General features: G+C 38.9%; 1 protein-coding gene across 4 annotated transcripts in view; it reads left to right on the forward strand.

Moving 5' to 3' along the window:
- syt1a (synaptotagmin Ia) overlaps nt 1-20,606 on the forward strand; it is a 154,541-nt gene that overhangs the window by 121,639 nt on the left and 12,296 nt on the right. For 3 of the 4 annotated variants that reach the window (XM_034133398.1, XM_034133397.1, XM_034133399.1), the window contains 5 exons: nt 3,353-3,525; nt 6,605-6,730; nt 11,750-11,917; nt 13,217-13,384; nt 16,814-16,931. In XM_034133398.1, the coding sequence (XP_033989289.1) occupies nt 3,353-3,525; nt 6,605-6,730; nt 11,750-11,917; nt 13,217-13,384; nt 16,814-16,931 (753 nt within the window). The remainder of the gene's footprint in view (nt 1-3,352; nt 3,526-6,604; nt 6,731-11,749; nt 11,918-13,216; nt 13,385-16,813; nt 16,932-20,606) is intronic. The other variant, XM_034133400.1, reaches the window with a different exon arrangement.

Below are 20,606 nucleotides of genomic sequence, written 5' to 3' on the forward strand. Positions count from 1 at the left end.
AATGGTTCTTTATTAACTTAATTAGTCGATAAATAATTTAAATACGCTATCTAGATCAGCTACAAACAATTACACAGACCAAAATTAGAGTTGCCTGACTGTATAAATCAATTTTACTGACATTTTGACTTATAATCTTTTGGAAAAAGTCATGTGTTTCTTCCCTTCTACTGTAATTCATTGAGTCTGCACTTATAAATGTGAATAAGTCACCTATAAAAGTTTTTTAAATCTTCGTAGTCTGCTGTTTAATACATTTGGTGGTACTTAATTTGAATTGGAGATCAACAATTAACTGATCCGTAAAGCATCAATACATGTTCTGTTAACTGTTAATATAGCCATACGTTATGGTTACTTCTAAATGGTCATATCTTTATTAAAACGTAGAAGGAAAATTGAAATATAAGTTTCAATCTTTAACTTTGATAGTCTTTTCACAAGACTGCCGATAGCGATTCAGTCTCTTTTTATGTTTCTGAGATATAAGCCCTCTCCTTGACCCACAGTTTATCTGCAGAATACTTTCAAGTTTTAAAAGGAAACTGTCAGTTTTGGATGGCTCATTGTAAACGAGTCCCATCCAGTGTCACCTCCATCAGCACAGGGCTCCGGGGCGAGGCAGAAGCTGTAGATCCTGAAGTTATTTTAGAGCATCACTCACTGTTTTTCCTTGGAGGAGAGTGCTTATTGATTTTGTCAACAGAGCATCGATTTCTCTCCCCTCTCTCTCTCTAACCACGGACCTTGGCGAAGAAACCACAGATGAATGCTGGCGAACAAAAACCCCAGAGAGATAGAATGAAATATACTTTTCTGTTTTCATGGGTCTTTTTGGGGTTTTTCAGATAAAGGTCTTCAAATAACTTGGCTAGACTCATCAGTTGCTTAGTTGGATTTATGACCACTATTAGGTTTCTCCCTGAAAGGACATTTTCTATGGAAGAAAATATATACTTTATATTTGTTTCTTCGTAATTGCATATTTTCCACATATAGCGGTCCAAATTGCCAAGTATTCCCTTTGCTTTTCAGAAGAGAAAACAGGGATGAAACACATGCATTTCCAAACATTTGGACTGTAGTTGTAAATGTATTATCTTTTCAATTTACACACGACATCTATTGCACGTCTGTCCGTCCTGGGAGAGGGATCCCTCCTCTGTTGCTCTCCCTGAGGTTTCTCCCATGTTCCCCTTTAAACTGTGGTTTTTCTCCGGAGGTTTTTCCTTGTACGATCTGAGGGTCTAAGGACAGAGGGTGTCGTATTATCATACTGATATTCTGTACAAACTGTGAAGTCCACTGAGACAAATGTAACATTTGTGATATTGGGCTATATAAATAAACATTGATTGATTGATTGATTGATTGATTGATGAAACAAATAAATAATGCTCATAAAATGGCTCATTTGTTTGTTATTCCTCTCTATTAAAATGGGGGATGGGCTGCCAGGTGTTTGGTGTCTGCTGAGTAGAATGACAGAGCAACGATTATGACTGCTGAAGGGAGAAGTCTGTTGCGAGGTCTCATTATTTTTATGTTGTCTCTCTACTTGCTACTTAAAGCAACCAACTTCTCCCATCGCTGTGTTTGTGTGTGTGTGTGTGTGTGTGTGTGTGTGTGTGTGTGTGTGTGTGTCTGCTGTCTGTGGCTGAGAAGGTGTGCTGGGATGGCAGCAGACATCACTGAGTTGTAGAGACAAGTATCTGACAGGTGGTAGGTGACACAGATGATGGCTGGTTGTGTAATTTCTCCAGTCAGGCCCACACAGTGCAGCGACAACATATGGTGGAGGGAGATACAGTTGCAATTGCAATTATTCAACCCCCATTGCAGATTATGTTTATTGGAAAGATATACAATGTCTTGGCTGTTTGCAGTAAACAAATTACACAAGAACTGTTCACATAGTGAAACTAATATTACAGGGTTTTTTATCGAAATGCAACAGAAAATGCAACTTTTAGTCTCAAAATTATTCAATTGAATAATTTCAATTGCAACTGTACGACTTATATGCTTCTTTTAAGGTCTTAAAACCAGCATCTATACAGCATCGCAGCTCTTCAAGAAGACCAGAATTTAGTTTCCTCAAATAAATATATTCAAATGTTAGAAAGAAATTGTGATTTTAGCAAGAACTGATTGATACATTGTCAGCTAATAGTACTTGCATAAACGGAAATTGATAGAAAGTTACAATTAACATCAAAATGTAAGGAAAACGATTAAGAGTTATACATTTCTACTTATTAGAGTCGTTTTCAGATGTTTTTGGAATATTGACGTGTGAAGTTATTGCAGTGAAGATTGCTGGATATGAAGTTAGAGTATAGGGCGGCTACTCTTCAGGTGAAATGTGAATTATAGCTCAAAGACTACCTTCCCCCAAGCAACTGAAAACACCATCAACAAACAGTTGTCCTTTGGGGTAAACACATCACAACAAAGTGGCATGGTCCAAAGTAAAAGAAGACATCTAGTTATTTTAGGTGATCCTAAATCCAAAATGTAGCCGAAAGGTAATAACACCTGACAAGCTGTGTGAGTAGTGATTGGTCGGGCCGGCTCAGTTCTCTGTAGAGTTCAAAAGAAGGCATTATTACTGAGAAATTGATTATATGACTGAGAGATCACCACATTTTAAATTAAAGAGACCCTTTCACTATTCTTCTCTACTTTCTGCTTGGCTGCAATTTAACCGGCAAAATTGGGCTTTTCTTTTTAGAATGAGCAGCTCCGCCTCTGAGAAAAGGATTTTGTTTAAAACTGCAGTCTATCTGTAAGAAATTCTAAGCCTTGAATCCCACACAAAAGAGCCCTTTCATACAGCTTTTTAAAGGTAAAGTAGGAGCAGGGAGCATGTGAACAATGTGTGTCAAACCCTGTGAATCCGTTTGATTTTCCTGCATCATTGACCTGTCATGGTTCTTTCACTGTTAATGCCTCTAAAGCCCACCCTGTGCAATTTTCTTCACTCTCACTTCTGTGTTGCCGGTGATTGCCGTGAAAGTGTCAGCCGTGGGAGAATCTTTTGTTTAAATGGCAAGTGGAAAATGCCAACATCTGTTACTTCCACTAAATTGGCTGAAGCTGTTCAGTCGGGTGTTGTCCTGCGACTCAGGTCCGATCGTTAGGAGTCTGAGGAGCTTAGGTGCTGATCCAGTGTGTGCCAACCCTGCAATCACACACATTTTCCTGCCTTCATCTCACTTCAGTCAGTTGCTAGAATAATTCCTTCAAATTGTGCTTTGGCCCAGTTTAGAGAAAAGTTGTTTCTTCTCTGCAATGTTTTATTTCTCCCAGAAGTTTAATCCAAACGTTTTCCTGTCTGCTCTTTCCACAGTGCCATCATGGGCCGTTGTCTCCATTGCCTTTGTGGCTATCATTCTGGTGTTGGCATGCTGCTTCTGCGTCTGCAAAAAATGGATTTTGAAGAAGAAAAACAAAAAGAAGGGCAAAGACAAGGGCAAGAATGCCATCAACATGATGGATGTCAAAGATGGAGCCAAAACCGAGGTAAGGCTTTGAACTTTTGTTCCTTAAAATTCAGAAACATATTTCTTCTTACACGCTTAGATAATACAAGCTTACGGCCAAAACGTTTATTTTTTAATGGATCCTCTGTGCATTACTTTACGCTAAAGTTAAGGATTGTTTTTCTCAACTATGGCCAATAATGTTTAGTTTTATTACATTTTTGGCTCTGGTCTAAATACTCTTTTAAATGTTTTTTAATGCTGTATCATGACAGATTTTATTTTAGGTTATGTTTTCAACAACAGTATGAAACTAATTGTACTGCTAATATAATGGTCGAAAACATCCTTATTATTTAATGAAACGGCTGCTACACTGCTGTATGTATTTTGTATGTCATATTTGGTAGTTGTTGCCAAAGAAATAGATACAGAAATAGATATTTTAACATTTTATTAAACAATAATGCAGTCTAACTACATGAGAGTTAATGGAAGCCATTTAACTGGCGATTTCCAAACTCTCTTTTTTTCTCCTAAATTTGTGTTCCTGTGAGTGTTTCTTTTTGTCATATGAGGACCTGCTCACATGTTGAAGAGTGTGAGTAACATTTGCCGTGTAATGAAGTGGTATCCACCCTGAGAAATGACATCACCAAACGATAAACAAATAGGAGGCAATGTAATTAAGCTCTACCTTTTAACTGAACCGAACGGAAAGCAGTGAAACCCTGACACTTCAAATGGAGTCAGCACACTAATTGCGCCAGCGGAGAATCATTATACCCCCGTCCTCGGTGGAATCATGTACAAAGAGGGTTTAATTTGCTGCAACACCTCTGCTTTGAGAGGTGGATTCAAATGTAGACACAAACCAGTGACACTGTTTTCATACTTTATGATACGGTAAGAAAGTATAAATAAGATGTTAAAAGCTAAACACTTTATTCATTTTACAGCAAAGTCAATCAGATTGCCGCGGTACAGCACTCTACTTTCTAGAGGAAACGATTGACCCTTCATTTCCAATATTCTGGCTGCCTTAGAACTGGTTTTTTTCAATTTTCAAATAGTCATTCATCAAAATGAATAATCTCATCTCTGAGAATGGTGAATCTGCCACTTCCGAGGCAAGCGGTCATTTCTCCTGGTGGGCCCAGACTCTGGTGTGTGGTTGTTTTAATTTGTGTTTCTTCCTTCTATGTCCTCCTTATCTGTGTTGTGTCTGATGACTGTTCGGGATGGTCACTGGCGGTAGGTTCCCAATTGCTGTTGGATCTTCTTAAGCCTGCTGCTCTGATGTTTTCTTTTTATAGCCTCTTGACAACAACTTACTCCCATAGAACCAAATATATGTAACTATGCATTCAGTACATGTATATCTACTGTATATATGTGTGTACAACCTGCATATGCACATATATATAAATGAAAGAAACACTGGGTGCAATGCATTGACAAGGTTGAACCATGCTGATTTTGTGCCAAACTAAAGTCTGCTGCCTTTTGAATCTTTAATTTACATATCAAACGAGTGGCGTCGAGCTAACGTAGAATGATTGAGAGGCTCTACAAGTAAATGTTCTTTTGAAACTGGCGATCAAAAGGAAGCTTTTGACATGCAGTAGGATTTGCATTCACATCTGTCAACCTGGGTGAAAATGATCATTGATATCCTGGAGAACAGATGCGTACAAATTGGATTAACCTCATATAATCATGAAAATTACCTGTTTGATAAATCAGGGGATTTCATTTCCTCAATCATTTTACCCTGCTTCCTTTTTTTACGTGTCCTTAAAAATACAAAATTTCTGATTTTTGAACAAAAGGCAGAGACCAAAGTGGCGCAGCAGAAAAAATCAGAAGCAATCAGTGTTGTTCAGCCTTTTGCTTTCACATGAGCTACTTGACAAACTAATAGGAGCACCTACCCCCCACTGCTGGCATGATGCTTCTAGCTACCATCGGCGTAGGGGATAACTTTAAAGCTTCAGGGGTTATGATGACAATGCGACTGAATGTCTTGAGGGTGTAACCAGAGTTATGGGAATGGGGAATCTCACGAGAGCACTGGTTTGTTCAGAGAATGCTCTGCATGCCTAACAGAAAGAGACATCTTGGAAGGCAACTTTTGATGCTGAATGAATGACCTTGAGAGCTAGTTTTTGCCTCTTCAATCGCATGTTGGTCTTAAAACGAAGTCCTCCACCTCCACCCTTCCTTCACCCCCCACCACCTGCTACCCCTTACCTCAGTGCCAGGCTAGCCAAAGGGCAGTGGTGGAATAAGTACTCACATCCTTTACTTAGGTAAAAGTAATAATACCACAAATATTCAACAAGCAAAAGTATATCACTCAAAACATGAGTTAGTATCAAAATATTATTACCAAAACTACACTACTCACTCAAAATAATTGCCATTTTTGGTATAGTATGAACTGTATCATATTACTGGATTTTATTTGTTGATATCATTTTAATTATGCAGCTAGCGAAGGTGGAGCTAACTTTAATGACTTTTTATTCTGCCAGGTAACTTAATCCACTGTACCATATAATATTTCATCAGACAATTTTTTTTTATATTAATTATATATACAATCTAAGAACAAGTAACCTACAAAATGTAAATAAGTACAGTACTTGAGTACATTAACTTAATCACTTTCCACCACTGCAAAAGGGAAACTTCACTTCTCACTGCAGACTCTTCCCAGTTGATATGCCGGAGACTTGATCTGCCTGAAATAACATCAAACTTTTCCAGAAGTATCTTCTCTCCTTCTTTCTGTCCTCTCTCTACCCTCCTCTCCTTCTTCTTTTCTGGTGAAATCTTCCTCCCTTTAGACAGACACACCCAAAGATTAATAGAAGAGCATCACCAGGGGACCAGTCGAGGGGCTTTAGTGCATCACAAAGCATGTCCTGGTGTTAACTGCTATGGTGTTTTAGTGCTTGCTTCCCCTCCCCTGTTCTCCCCCTTACACATCATAAAACAAGTGGCAGCTTTTACAGGAGTAGGTCCGCTGACAGGACCTGGGCAGGAACGGCTGGCTAGGTGCTAGCGCCAGCGACAAACAGGCGACACTGACTCTTGGTGGGTGTCTCCTTCAGGCCTTGAAGGATGAGGAGGATGCAGAGACAGGGCTGACTGAAACGGAGATAGAGGAAGAGCCCAAGGAGGACCAGAAACTGGGCAAATTACAATACTCCCTGGATTACAATTTCACCGAGAATACGGTAAGGCTCTGTTCTCCAAATCTCTCTGTGTTTGTCGTTGTTGAAAGGTCCTCCTTCGTAAGTATCGTCATACCAAACTTCTCACCGGGTCCAACTTTCATCTCTCCAAAGATTAAACAGGACCCAACCCAGGTTTTGCACAACATTCTCCTTCTGCTGTAAACACTGTTCACACACTGAAGCTTGAGAGCAATCTCACAGGGATTTCATGGTGGTCGACTTTGTGCATTTGCTACTGAGCTTTGTAAAATATATAGCACACTATTGGGATTTAGCTTGCCTCTGGTTTTGTTTGTTCTTTGCTTTCTACATGATTGAAAACAGCCCCTGCAGATACCCATCTGCTTAATTTTTCCAGCGGCTGAGTTTTAAAAAAGCCGAATGAGGAAGCACATCAACTTCCTGGCGCCAGATGTTGTGTGACAGATAATAGACACGGTGCGTGAACACGGCGCTGTCCCTCACCAGGCTATTATAAACACAACTGACAGCCAGAGATTAGACAGTAACACTGCTCCTATACACACTGGCAAAGGTACATCTCGCTTATCTGCACAAATAAACTATGATCGGTACAAAAATGTTCTCATGCAGTTTGTGTGCCCTTCAGATATCAACATTTTTAGCACTTAACCTGCACGATATTCATCAAAGCACAGATTGTAGAGTCATAATGAAGCTAATAACATTCAGCACCATTAGTGTTCAGTCAACCATTTCTTTTGGGGAAGTATTGAGTCATTTTATAATGTATAATGTGGACAGAATTACATTTTACAAAGGGATCTGTCATTTAGTGGGAGGCAGCGACAGGTCTTGATTACACTGGTAATAAGCTCCACTGTGGAGCTAAAGTGTAATGAATGGACAGTTTTCACATTTAGTGGCAGTGACCTGGGAGTAGTCGTGCGCGTGCTGCTCCGACTGCCTCTGAAGTTAAAGAAGCTCACAACAGAAAGACCTAAAACCCGGGCAGGCAGCTGTTAATCTGACCCGTTTACAGTGACAGAACCAGGCCTTCAGGAAATATATATATGTTTTTAATCCCCAGGCTTTGATGCCCACACTATCAATGCTAACACTATAGAAAATAACTGACAATAAGTGATTGATTTATTGCATGGATGAAGTTTTTTTAACATAGGTGAAGGCTGTGTGTAAAACAATTCCACATTTTCTGTAGACGTGGCAGCTGAGGCAGAGCATTTAGCCAGGGACGATATTAAATCACAGCTTAACACTAAAATTGTACTTTCCAGTGTTTCCATTATTTTTTTAGAGGAAAATGTTTTTGAACCAGTGTCTAGTAATGATTGTCATATTTGATGATTACAGGACAAGATTTAAAGCCAGAGTATTCTTGATATAAAAAGTTTTGTACAGTATGACTCGTTTAAGGGCGAAAGTGTTCATATATTTACAGAAGGATACACTCAAAGTGATGCCAATTTATCATAAGAATTCAGTGCCAGTGCATTATGTACTATGCACTTTTTGAAGTCGGGCTGATAAATGTTTAACCATCATATTTGAGATTTCAGTTTGAATCCCATAACAAACCAAATCTTGATATATTTTCTTTGCTCCGAAATATCTTTCTCCGTAATAGTAATTTTACCGTTACCAGAAACCTTTCCTAATTTAAAGGACACCTTATCTGGCGTGCAATTGCAGTGTACATAAAACTAAATAAGATATTGAGAGATAAAAGTCAAACATTATCTTCATGTAATGTGATATGCAGGGTTTTTCAGGGATTGTCAGCTATAAATCTTCTGTCTTTGGATGGGGTTGTGAAGTGATATTGTGTATCTTCTTATTGCGGCTTTGTATCCAGCTTATTCTTAAGAAATATGATGTCAACTGTAAGGGGGAAATCCAAGGAGCATGTCATGTAAAGGTGCTTTTGGATCCCCGGAAACTGTGTGACATTTGGTGAAATTAAATGAAAACTGTCCCCAATGATCTCCATACAAAAAATGAAAAAATGAGTTAAGCATCTGCCCTAAGCCCTAATAAGTCATAGGAATTGCTTAAGGGACTTTCCCTTTGTAGCCTGAAAACTCAGTAGTTAAATGTTCCAGCCTGCCAATAAATAAGTGGCAAACACTGGTGTGTGTGTGAACAGAGACTGAGGCAGAGACATGCAGATTAATGTCAGGTCCTCATGGCAAAGAGTATCAGCTTTGTTTCTGTCTGTTAACCACCACAAATGGCTGCTTCCCCTGGTGTTGATGACTTCGGGTTTAAACACTAATGAGACAAAAGGTTTTGTAAAAGATCCAAATCACTCGGGGAGCAGCGATGCGGCTACATCAGTCAAATACACAGCAAATGAAGCACAAAGAGCCCCCTCAGCACAGCAGGCGGAGAATTATAATGTCATTCCTACTTTCAACATCATTACCATAGTCATTGCTCTTTTTCAGGTCAAGACCAGGGCTATTGCATTGTGTCCACTCAGAGTATTTGAAATCAGTCATTAGTAAGAAGAAATTAGTTTCAAAACATCATTTATTTCAGATTTTCTCCCTAGACAGTTTATTTTAGAAAAAAAAAACAATCCTTGTTCGGTAAATATGAGTCAGGTCAATAACTATTAGTCTTCTTTGGAAGTGTGTGTGAAGCGGTCACAGCAGAGCCATGATGCATTTGGGACAAAGCAGTCCGCGATAAGCTGAATCACCATCCTGAACCCATTCTGGTCAGCGTGCTGCACACACACACACACACACACACACACACACACACACACACACACACACACACACACACACACACACACACACACACACACACACACACACACACACACACACACACACACACACACACACACACACACAGAGGCGTTAATACTCTCTGAGTTCAACTGAATCCCACACACAGATGTGCAAACACACAGCAACAGGTATTTATTTTAGTTTTACTCTCAAAGCAAAGGTTGGTTATTTGACAAGTAACTATAGTGCTGGGAAGTGAGAAGAACCACTGGTATGTTAGCTGTTTTTAAACATTGTTATTTTAGAATAACAAAATAAATGTATCATTCATTTAGACATGTTTCCTAAATGTAATTTCCTCTGTAGAGAATTCAGCAGACGATGGTATAGAACTGTGTGAATTTGTGAGAATTCTGTTTCATTATATTTTCCTTTATTGGAAAAGAAGAAATGCAAAGGAGTAAGCAGCTTCTCAGATGTGATGATCTTTTAAAAAGATGGGGTTGACATGGACAAGATTATATTTGTTTCCGTAGGTGGCACTATTTAGAGGCTAGGGGACGCTTCACTTTACATAAAATATTACTGAAAAAAATGCCTCCGGAGCTTCACTATGGTTATAGAGAATCAGGATGAGTAAGTGAATGACATTAGACAAAAAGATATTTGGGTTATGGAACATTTTAAATGTAGTCTCTGCTTGGTTTTGGTGTTTTGAGGTAAACGGGATTTGAGTTGAGTTGGACACAATCAGCTGAAGTGGCTAACTACAAATCAACATTTCCAACCACGTCCTGCTTTTATCTGTCTTCTGAAGCACCAGTGCCTCTGCCAGTAAAGATAATGTGACTGTTGCTGATGGATGGCTTCAAATCAAAAGGACAGCATGTGAGGATTAATTGCTACACTTAAAATGCTAGAGCCACTTAACAGCCCTAAAAGAAAATGGTGACGGTTAGGTTCAGGTAAACGACAGCTAACATGATTGTACAGTTTAATTGTGTTTACCCTTTGAGGCATGTAAGAGTTCCTGATAAGCTACATGCAGATGTACATTTATTGAAGTTATTTTTATGTCAAAGGGATCCATTGAAATCTTGACAGTCTCATTTCAGTATTTGCAGAAAATGTTGTGCTTAACCTGGGGATCATTAATTAATCAATGAAACTCCATCCTTTCCATGATATTCTCGTGTCGTGTTCACTATTTTGTGGTGCCTGTGTGTGAATACTGTGTAAGTGTGTGTGTATATGTGGCACATTTACAGAAACTCACCTCCATCTCATGAAGACCTTTCCCTACTGGAATCACACCAACATCTAATGCAGATCTGTGGTACTTTATACTGTAAAATAACAGTATAATTAACCTGTGCCGCGCCCCTGATTTTGATCAAACTGTCTAGCTTGTGTTGGTTTCCTTACTTAAAGACAGAGATGAAGAGAAGGGTCACATAAGGTCCATTTAGTCTTAGTCTTTAAAATGTGGGTTTTAGTTATGTAAACAAATAAATTGTCTGGGGAAAAGCTGCTTGATGGCAGAAATAATCTCATTAGTCAACAATCTATAGTTTATGTCTGTAAAATGGACTCACCCTCAAATAGTTGGTTATTTGCCTTATTGCAATAACCAACTGGTGCCATATGTCATTGTTTCCTACTTTTTTCATATAGTATGTTTTCACTGGTAGCAGCACACAGTTACCGGTGCCTCTCTGCCCTGGTCGGCCTCCAGATTGCTGATTGATGGCTGCCTGATAGCGAGTTGATTGACTGACTAGCTGTTCTCCTGAGAGGCCTCTGAGTAGAGACTCTGACTGGCAGGTCAATCAGCCCCCCGGCCCCCCCACTGTGGTTATCAATTATCCGCCCTATGTGAAGAGAAACAGTCCTCTCATTCCTGCTCTGACACATCCTGACCTTTACACACTCTACAGCCGCTGTCAGCATTTGCACACATAACCTTTAAAATTGCTGCTATATCCTCGAGAAAATGACACTATCATCTTTAATCCACCATTAAAAGTAATTGACAATGGCCCTTAAGGTGTTAAGATTTAAAAGTAGGGCTGAACGATTTGGACAAAGTAACTAACTGCGATTATTTTGACTAACATTGCAATTGCGATATGGTTCACTATATATTGTGCGGCCCTAAATAAGACATAGACTTTAGTTTTAAACATATATCTGTAAGGATGTTGGTGAGATGAAGGATTTGTTACAGACATTTGGATTAGTTGACAATCTGACATGCCGTCGCTCACTTTTTTCACCCTTTGTGTTTCACTTTTAGCTCATGGTGGGTATCATCCAGGCTGCCGAGCTGCCTGCTATGGACATGGGTGGAACATCTGACCCATACGTAAAGGTCTACCTGCTACCGGACAAGAAGAAGAAGTTTGAGACCAAAGTCCACAGGAAGACCCTCAACCCTACCTTCAATGAGCAGTTCATCTTCAAGGTACATCTTCATTTGCTTCCGCCTGATGCTCGAAAAGCTTTGCTCATTTCAAGTCACTTTGTTGTAGCTGGAGATCTTTTGGTTCCACTGACAATCTGATTTGCATGCAGCCGTGACTGCTGGGAAGGTGTGGAGACAGTAACCAGCTGGCACATTAACACGCTCCTGACAGAATATCTCTCACACACACAGTTGCACACACACACACACACGCTGAGGCTCAGTGTGATTGGGATTAACACAGGCAGATGCACCGCTACACCCTGGCCCTGCCTCGGCCATAATAGATGCATGGCTGTCGCTCAGCTGTGGCAAACGTTTTGTTATTCACCCAACAGTGAAGAGCGCAGGTGTTTGGTGTTAAGTTAAGCATAATGTGATGTGATATCCATCTCAATACAAGGCTTATTTTTGTACATATTTTTCAAAATGCTTGATTCCGAATGTGTGGCGGAGAAAAACAGGGAGTCTTATCTCTCCCACACTCTCTATTCTTGTGTCGTAACAAGTCATTTCCATTTAATACCTTTCGTCCCAAAATTGAAGGCAATCATGGATCAAAAGTTCCCATCTGTGTGTTAGCCAACTCAGGTTGCAAGCCTGATAGCGGTGGCCTTTCGGTGGGGGGGCTGGAGGAGTAGTGATTGGTTTGGAAACGGCTAAAATGTCACCATCCACCCACTCTGAAAACACACACACCTGACTCTGCTTGGCATTTAATTCTGTGTTGGACTAAATGTATGAAATGTAATGTTTATTTTAAGTCCGTATACAACAGAACTTATGATATTATCATGTCCTAAATAACAATGCAACAAATCAAGGCTTCTCCTACTGTCAACAAAAAATGGACATAATAAGCTTTACAAATATTAGAGTATTGAGAATGGATTGCATTACATCCCACATGTGTTCCTGGTACGTCAGGATCATTTTTTGTTTTTGTTGAATTATAAATAAGTAATGGCCGAGGTTAAAGAAACAAATTATGGATATACTGTTTTCTATGTCCTCGTAACTGGTTACTAGAACTTGATATGTTAGCCTAGCCTGCTAACTTAAAACGTTGATGTTGAATTACAGGAATTGTTACCTAAAAGCACTTCTTATTTAGTCAATCATCATTTCATCATCATATTGTCGTGTTTAATTTTTTTTGTTCTGTTCTCAGAGCGCCTCTTTAATCCAACTTTTCAACGATTAGCGCTCCTTTACAAACATGACACTGTAAAAGATGATGTGAGGCGGTTTGTCTGCTTTTAGCCCATATTGATCAGTTTCTGTTGTTATCATCTTTAGGTTCCCTATGTGGAGCTCGGTGGAAAAACACTGATAATGACGGTGTACGACTTTGACCGCTTCTCTAAACACGATGCCATCGGCGACATCAAGGTGCCCATGAACAAGGTGGACTTCAGCCACGTAACGGAGGAATGGCGGGATCTGATAAGTGCTGAGAAGGAAGAGGTAAGACTTCTGTGGGCTGACACATGCCAAAAGTTTCATCAACACCAAAGAAATGGAAAATGAGTAGGTTTGAAATCATTTTGTGACACCTGTCTCTTTGTCAAGGCTCAGATTTGGCAGCAGCTGCTTCATTATTAAGACATTTTATTATTGGTGCTTGCATTAGTGATATCCCAATGATTACTTTTGCTTTGTTGAGCAAGCCAATTATGCTCGAACAACAAATGTGATGCCTGAAGTACTCCATCTCTCCTTGAAATGTCACTTAATCAGATGTCCACACTTCCCCTTCAATTAATAGAAGTGTGACTTTCCAGGCAGCAGTTCAGGAGATTCAATTTTCATGGTAAATGTCATGGCATATAGCACATGTTGCCAGGGAAACCTCATTTTGAGCATTACGGTGGTTAGATTGAAAGGTTAATTATAGCGGTGTCGAATGGCTGCTGGTGTTGTTTGAGTTGAAGGGCATCAGTATACTTCTTAACGTCGATTGTACAGCTGCACCTGATGATTCTACGCACGGCTTGAGACACAGGAGTGATGCTTTGCCGTGGTAAAGCTAAGTGGAGAGGAGAAGCAGAAAAAAATGCTGCCTTCCACCTTCAAAAACATTGAAGCTTTCATTGTTACATTCATAAATCTAATCACAATTTGGCTCCGAACAGTAATTGTGACTGCATAAAAGTGTTGAAAAATCCATCTCTCCACTAGCTTTTACGATGATGTGCGATGCCGCATTGTAAAAATCTGCAAATGAACCTGCCACAGTAAAAATTACTCTTTTGTCTCGGCAGCGCTAGATGTTGATGACTCAATTTAAAAGCACTTTATTTCCAATAGTTAAAAAGAAAAATTCACAACCAATAGCCTCACTTTAAAATCACAACTTGTCATTTTAACTTTTCTGTTTGTGCAGCCATGGTGTACCGGTAAAAACCGGCTTTGTATAAAACCTAAATCCCAGCTGTGCAGGAAACCAATGGGTTTTCAACTGAACGGTAAGGCCGAAGTGCTGAAGGATAAGAACATATTATTAATGGGATATGGGGGAAAAAACATCATACATGTATGAATGGGCATTTTATTGCTTTATTCAAAAGTTAAGAGCATAGTAGTGACAAGAAATGAGGAGAAACTTAGATTGGATTTAATAAACTGCTGACGTTGTTGCTATTCATACCTTTTAACAGAAATACATATCTCTGCTCTTCCTTTTCTTATTTTCTGTGAAAGACTGGATACTCTTACCTCATCAGGCCTCTTTTTATATTTAAATATTCAAAGAAAACAGTCTGAGGAGAGAAATCACTCGCCTACTGAGCTGTTCACAACCCCTTGAATATGTGAAACATGTCATTCGGGAGTCAAACGTTTTTCTTTAAATATATACAAAGAAAATAAAGCATTGAGAAAGCACATCAGTCCAAACGCACAAAGAAAGAGAAGTTCTTTCAGGTTTAAATCTCTTAACAGTGAGCTCAGTGGAGATTTAATACACCAAGGTGTCACAATCCTCTTTATCTTTAAGGTCAAATATGAAGTAAGAAGCTTTAGAAATGCCCTTTGAGTTGAAAAGGCAGCAGTTGGCCTTTTTCAGTTCATTGTAGACATTAAAAAGCTGTAATTACTCATTGGCCACTACCTCTGTCGCTGGCCTCCAGTGGAGCATGACTCAGTGTTGATTAAAACCTAATGCATTTATTTATTGGTTTTTTTTGTGCAACTACTACAATATTTAGGGGGGTCTAAAATGTTAAAAACACACTCTGCAACCATTATCAGCACACTCATTCTGCATGATTGGAACTCGATAAAAGACTCCTGGAATAAAACAAAGTGTGATAATCAAGTCCAATTCGACTCAGATTTATAATTTCCAATGAAAGTGACCACATGTGTTACGCAGCGTCCACACGGCGGCGTGCGTTGAAGCTTCAACGCACGCCGCCGTGTGGACGGGCCGTTACCTGAGAGAGAGTTGTGTGTGCTCGTCGTGTTGATAAGAGAGATGGCGAGAATCTGAATGGCTCTGTTCAGCCTGTGATAATGAGGCTGTGTTTGTGATGGTGGTTTGTTTGAACAAGTGAAGTGATTGCAGTTTTTCCAGCAAAAATAATGTGCGGCAAAGAAAAGTGAGAGCCGATATTAGAAAGCATTCAAAGCAAAGCGAGAAACCAGATTGAAAACATGCAGGGACTTCTCGTACAATTGATCGGTTGCGACTGCAGAGCCGCAGTGTGACTTGAAGCATTGCATTTGACATACTGTGTATTTTTGTACACTTCTTCAAGGTTTTGATGTGAGTATTGCGTAACCTAAATGTATAACACTTTGCCTTTTCTTCCTTTTAGATTGATATTGGTGCGTAATGATGAATGTCTTGATTGTTAATGCTTTTTCATTCAAAGACTCATTGAAGTCCACTGATTGCCATTCATATACCACTTGCAGATAAGAGTTATATGAAAACATGAATGTATAATAAACCAAATCCATATATAAGATACATTATTAGAGTCTAGTGTTCTCTACATTATATTATAACAAGAGAGTACATATAATGTAGTGTGTTATGTTTTATTTGTATCGTGATATACAGTAAATCGTAAATTGTTCCTGTCATTAGGTATTTTACATATTTTTTTGAGGTTGCCATCAAATGAATGCCATCATATTATCAACCTGCTAAAATTATTTACTCATTTTTATGGCAGTAAAAAGTAATAGTGTGTTTGTTGTTTTTGTTATTTTTCTCAATTGTTTTAATTATTTTTCCATTTATTCAATAAGACAGCGGACATCTGGCTCAAATGATTATACATAACCTTGTTTACAGCTTGTCCTGCAGACCATTTCAAATATAGAGAAATATTGTGTACGCATATTTGCCTCCAAACCAAATTGTTTTCTATTCATCTTTTTCATTACTTATTATATCCTCGAATGAAAATGTGTATTTCTAGCAGTTTTACACTAACCACCAAAAGATGTGTGTTGATCTTACCATGCATATTCTACAGAAAACAGCACTCTGCATAGAAATGTATGCACTTATAGTAACTACACAAACATCTATCTTATGTGAATGATATGCATATGTGCACCCTTATACAAGTAAACACTGTAATGTATGTAAACAACTCTACAACCCACTGTCAATGTACTCTGGTTAAACCGTTAATATCTTTACTTTTTTAAAAGACACACTATTAGCTCATTAAAAGTTATCCTTCTGATTCACGTTAATATCGGCACATCCAGCTTGTTGAAAAGAGCTTCAGGTTTGGTTCACTGAACAATTTCTAAAGTGCTTTTGATGGGAATTTAGGAGCTATTTCTATCTCACCTCGCCTCTCAGTGATGCAGTAAATGTGGATTCAGTACTTCCTGTGTAAACAACAGTCCTCTCCTCTGCCTGTCCAACAGCAAGAGAAGCTGGGAGATATCTGCTTCTCTCTGCGGTACGTCCCCACTGCTGGCAAGTTGACTGTGGTCGTCCTGGAGGCCAAAAATCTGAAGAAAATGGATGTGGGAGGGTTGTCAGGTGAGAACAATTACCATAGCCTGTGTGATTGCACACTGACGTTCCCTCTGACAGGCCTTTTGTCTCTAATTATACATGCACTGCGGCACTCTCCTACAAGGTTATTTTTTTAACAACCGCCCTAACACATCACTGGTCGCGATTAAAAATGTCAAAGAAAAAGACATGGCTTAAGCCTAAAATGTTTCTACAAAAGTCCAGATGGTGAAGAAACTGTAATAAAGGTTGTGTAAAAGGAACACACATGCCACCCAGCAATGGTAGAAAGTACATTTACTCAAGTACTGCATTTAAGTACAGATTTGAGGTACCTGTACTTTCAGTATTTTCTTTCCACTACTACTGTACAGTACTTGACTACATTTCTGAAGGTAATATTCTGCTTTTAACTTTGCTATATTTCTCTGACAACATAGGTGTTTTAGAAATTAAGATTTGCATTCAAATAATTTCTTACTATTTTCAGATTCTTTACAAAATATATAATAAATCAATTATTTAAAAAAATATAAAATACATCTATCCAAAACAAAAAATAATCATTAGTTGCTGTCCCATTACAAGGAGCTATTCTTCAACTTACTACTAAAGAAAAATATTGCTTTTACATTAATGCATGAGTAATTTAATGACATAGTTTGCATTGCACACTTTTACTTTTAATACTTTAAGTACGTTTTCCTAATAATACTTAGATTCCTTTCAAATGTAATGCAGTACTTTAACTTGTAAGAGTATTTGTAGTATTTATGTTTTTGTAAAGAATCTGAATACTTCCTCCATCACTGGGAAACACTAATGATGAGAGCATAAGGAAGACAAGATGTTGGACCCAGAAGAAAAACGAATTCTATTCCTTCTGTGGCGTTCCTCCAACCGTGCGACCATGCAGCATTAGGATCAATAGATGACATTTATCACAATACAGTCCGGTCTGATGTCATGGTAACTGAATGTGCCGCAGATGACAACACAAACAACATGGAGTCAGTTTCATTCAAAGATGGTCTGTTGATTCATTAAGGGATAAGAACTTTGTAAATCACTGATAGGACGAGCACAAATTCACAGTTGAAGTCTTGTACCTTGTTTTTAACATTTTACCGTGAAGTGCAAAAGAAGGATTCTCCTTTTTTACCACATGAAGAGGTGAAAACGGTGCATATTACACTGGATTTTTGAAACCACACCTGGTTAAAAGCTACATTTCACCCTAATTTTTGTTATACTTTCCCTATGTCTATATCTTTTGTAATTGTATGGTCTATATTATTGAATTGTATGGTCTTTTTTTCTAAGTCACTTATCATAATACTTCATAACTGTCACCCACTTTAATAAAGCATTATAATACCACTATAATGCCATATAATGTGATCATAAGTTACTCTAAATAGGTGCTCTGTAGCAATATAATTAGGCAAAGGTAGATATCATACCTGCAATTATAAAAAATTAAGATACTTGATCTTATAAATTCAAATAAAATGTATTTTGATTTGTTGTTATGATTATGATTGTTGTTATAAAGCGTTATGAAATGTTTGGAGGACATCTCACCTCTCTTATAACATACTATAAGCAGATTTTAATGAATTTAAACTGTGTTCATAATGCATTTTAGACAGGGGCTTCATATCAAGTGTTAGCATTGTTATAGCTCTAAAAAATAAATATATTTCATTTGACGATACATGAATAATCAGACACTCTCGCACAGACACCAAGAGCCCTACATGCACACACTCAGAAACACAAATGCAAAATCACACAATGACCCCCCCTCTCCTCTCCATCCTGCCTTTCCTTAGACTTTCTTGAGTGGTTTCATTTTAAAATTCCCCGCTGTGCACTTCCCCCGCCTTCACTCTTTCTGTTGCAATCACCATACACCTGGGTCCAATTCTTCCTGCCTGACAGCCCAGTCCCTCTATATAAGCCCAAACGCCATGCTGTACAGTAACACCTCGCACATTAAAAGCTCACAGCTCCCTTTCATCTACTAGACCAGTGCCAAGCAGCCACCCTCCAGTAAAAAATAAACCTTCCTCGGCTGCCATTTTATGCTACTGGCATTAGCTCTTCTGCGCTCATTTGCATCATGGGATTTTCAGTCATATCGCCTAGCCAATATAAAAAAAGGTGTTAATGTGTTCACTTTGAAGGCCAGCTTCCTCTCAAACAGAGACGGGAAATAGCAGAGAACCCAGACAGTTTGACACATACTGTATGTAACATTTAATTAGATTTTTTGTATCTGTGTGATTACAGGGTGAATTTTTAACATACGGTTGTAGTACAATACATGTTTTTAATTACACCCATCCAGAATATACTCTGAATTACAGTTTGTGTTTTGATTTTCCTGAGTTGCAACTGCTTCTCTGCTTCGAGAATGGACTTAAAAGTGGAGCAGATGGATGAAATAATGGGCAGGTCTGTAATAATAATAATTAGCCTCCATCCACAGGGCGTCTTAAGGAGGAGGACATGTAATTGATGGCCTGGGATCAGCCTTCTCCTCTATTGTTATCCTGTTTACCATGCCTAATTATGGCTCGCAGAGGAAGATGTGGGTATTATCATTAACCAATGTATAATCAGAAATAATTCTTTTGATTGGCTCCTCATGAAACATCCCTCCAAATCTTCCTCCATGCTGCGTCTCTCACAAAAACAGACTTTGTTCATTTTAGTTGAAAAAGTACAGTTGATTTTTTAGTTTGGTGCTGTTGTTAATTGATGCGCCGAGCAGCATACTGTTTAGCTGTCGTCTCAAAATAATCCCAGCCTCATTGCAGACAAGTTGATTTCCTCTCTGTTCCGTAGCCGACACCACGGCATTACAATACATCTCCATTATGTTGAGTTGTAGGCAATCAGAATTCAAAGAATCTCGAACTCCAGTGGGCGGTGCATTTTACAGTTCTACCAAACAGACTAAAGACTACAAAGTGAGTTATAAAGGAGAGTAATTGCCGTAGCAGGCTAAGTCATCAACACGTCTTTCACCGCCCACGGATGTATGGTGTTATTCTGTGCTAAGGGGCAGTAAGAATTTCACTTAATGCTGTTTAAAATGGTGCATTTTACAAGCCGCCGTAGTGTTTCCCCTGGTATAAAAGATAAGTCAGGCTCACAACTGTGTCGGACCTGTGTCGGACCAGAGGCTAAGTGTCTGTAAGCAGAATGAGGACATGTGGGTTTATAGAGGTAATGGAAGCAAAAGTGTTTTGTCCCACCTTCTTTGTACCTCTGAAGACTTCCCAGGGCTGTGAGGCGAAACATAACCGATAAAGGCTCCACTGTGGGAGAGGCTATCAAAGCACACAGGCGCTGGTGTCGCTGGTAATGAAGCCACACTGCCCCTACCTGGTGCTAAAGTTCACCTTCAAGCCTCTGGGCAGCAGGGCTTATTTGTTTTGGTCGGACTCACAGGTTTACTTTGAGGCAGTACAGCAAAGGAGGGAGCATTGAGATAAACCAGCCCTAAGAGACGGAAGCAATTTATTAGTGATAAGGAAATGCATTACCTTTTAGATTACAATCATCAAAATATAAATAAACTAACTAATCAACAATAACATTCAATTATAGGTCAAGATATCCAGCAGCAGTACGTATAATTTAGTTTAAATTAGCTCCACTTTTATTAGCTGTGATGGACATTAATGC

This window comes from Trematomus bernacchii, unplaced genomic scaffold (genome assembly GCF_902827165.1).
Source record: "Trematomus bernacchii unplaced genomic scaffold, fTreBer1.1, whole genome shotgun sequence".
In the NCBI taxonomy this organism is placed as follows: Eukaryota; Metazoa; Chordata; class Actinopteri; order Perciformes; family Nototheniidae; genus Trematomus; species Trematomus bernacchii.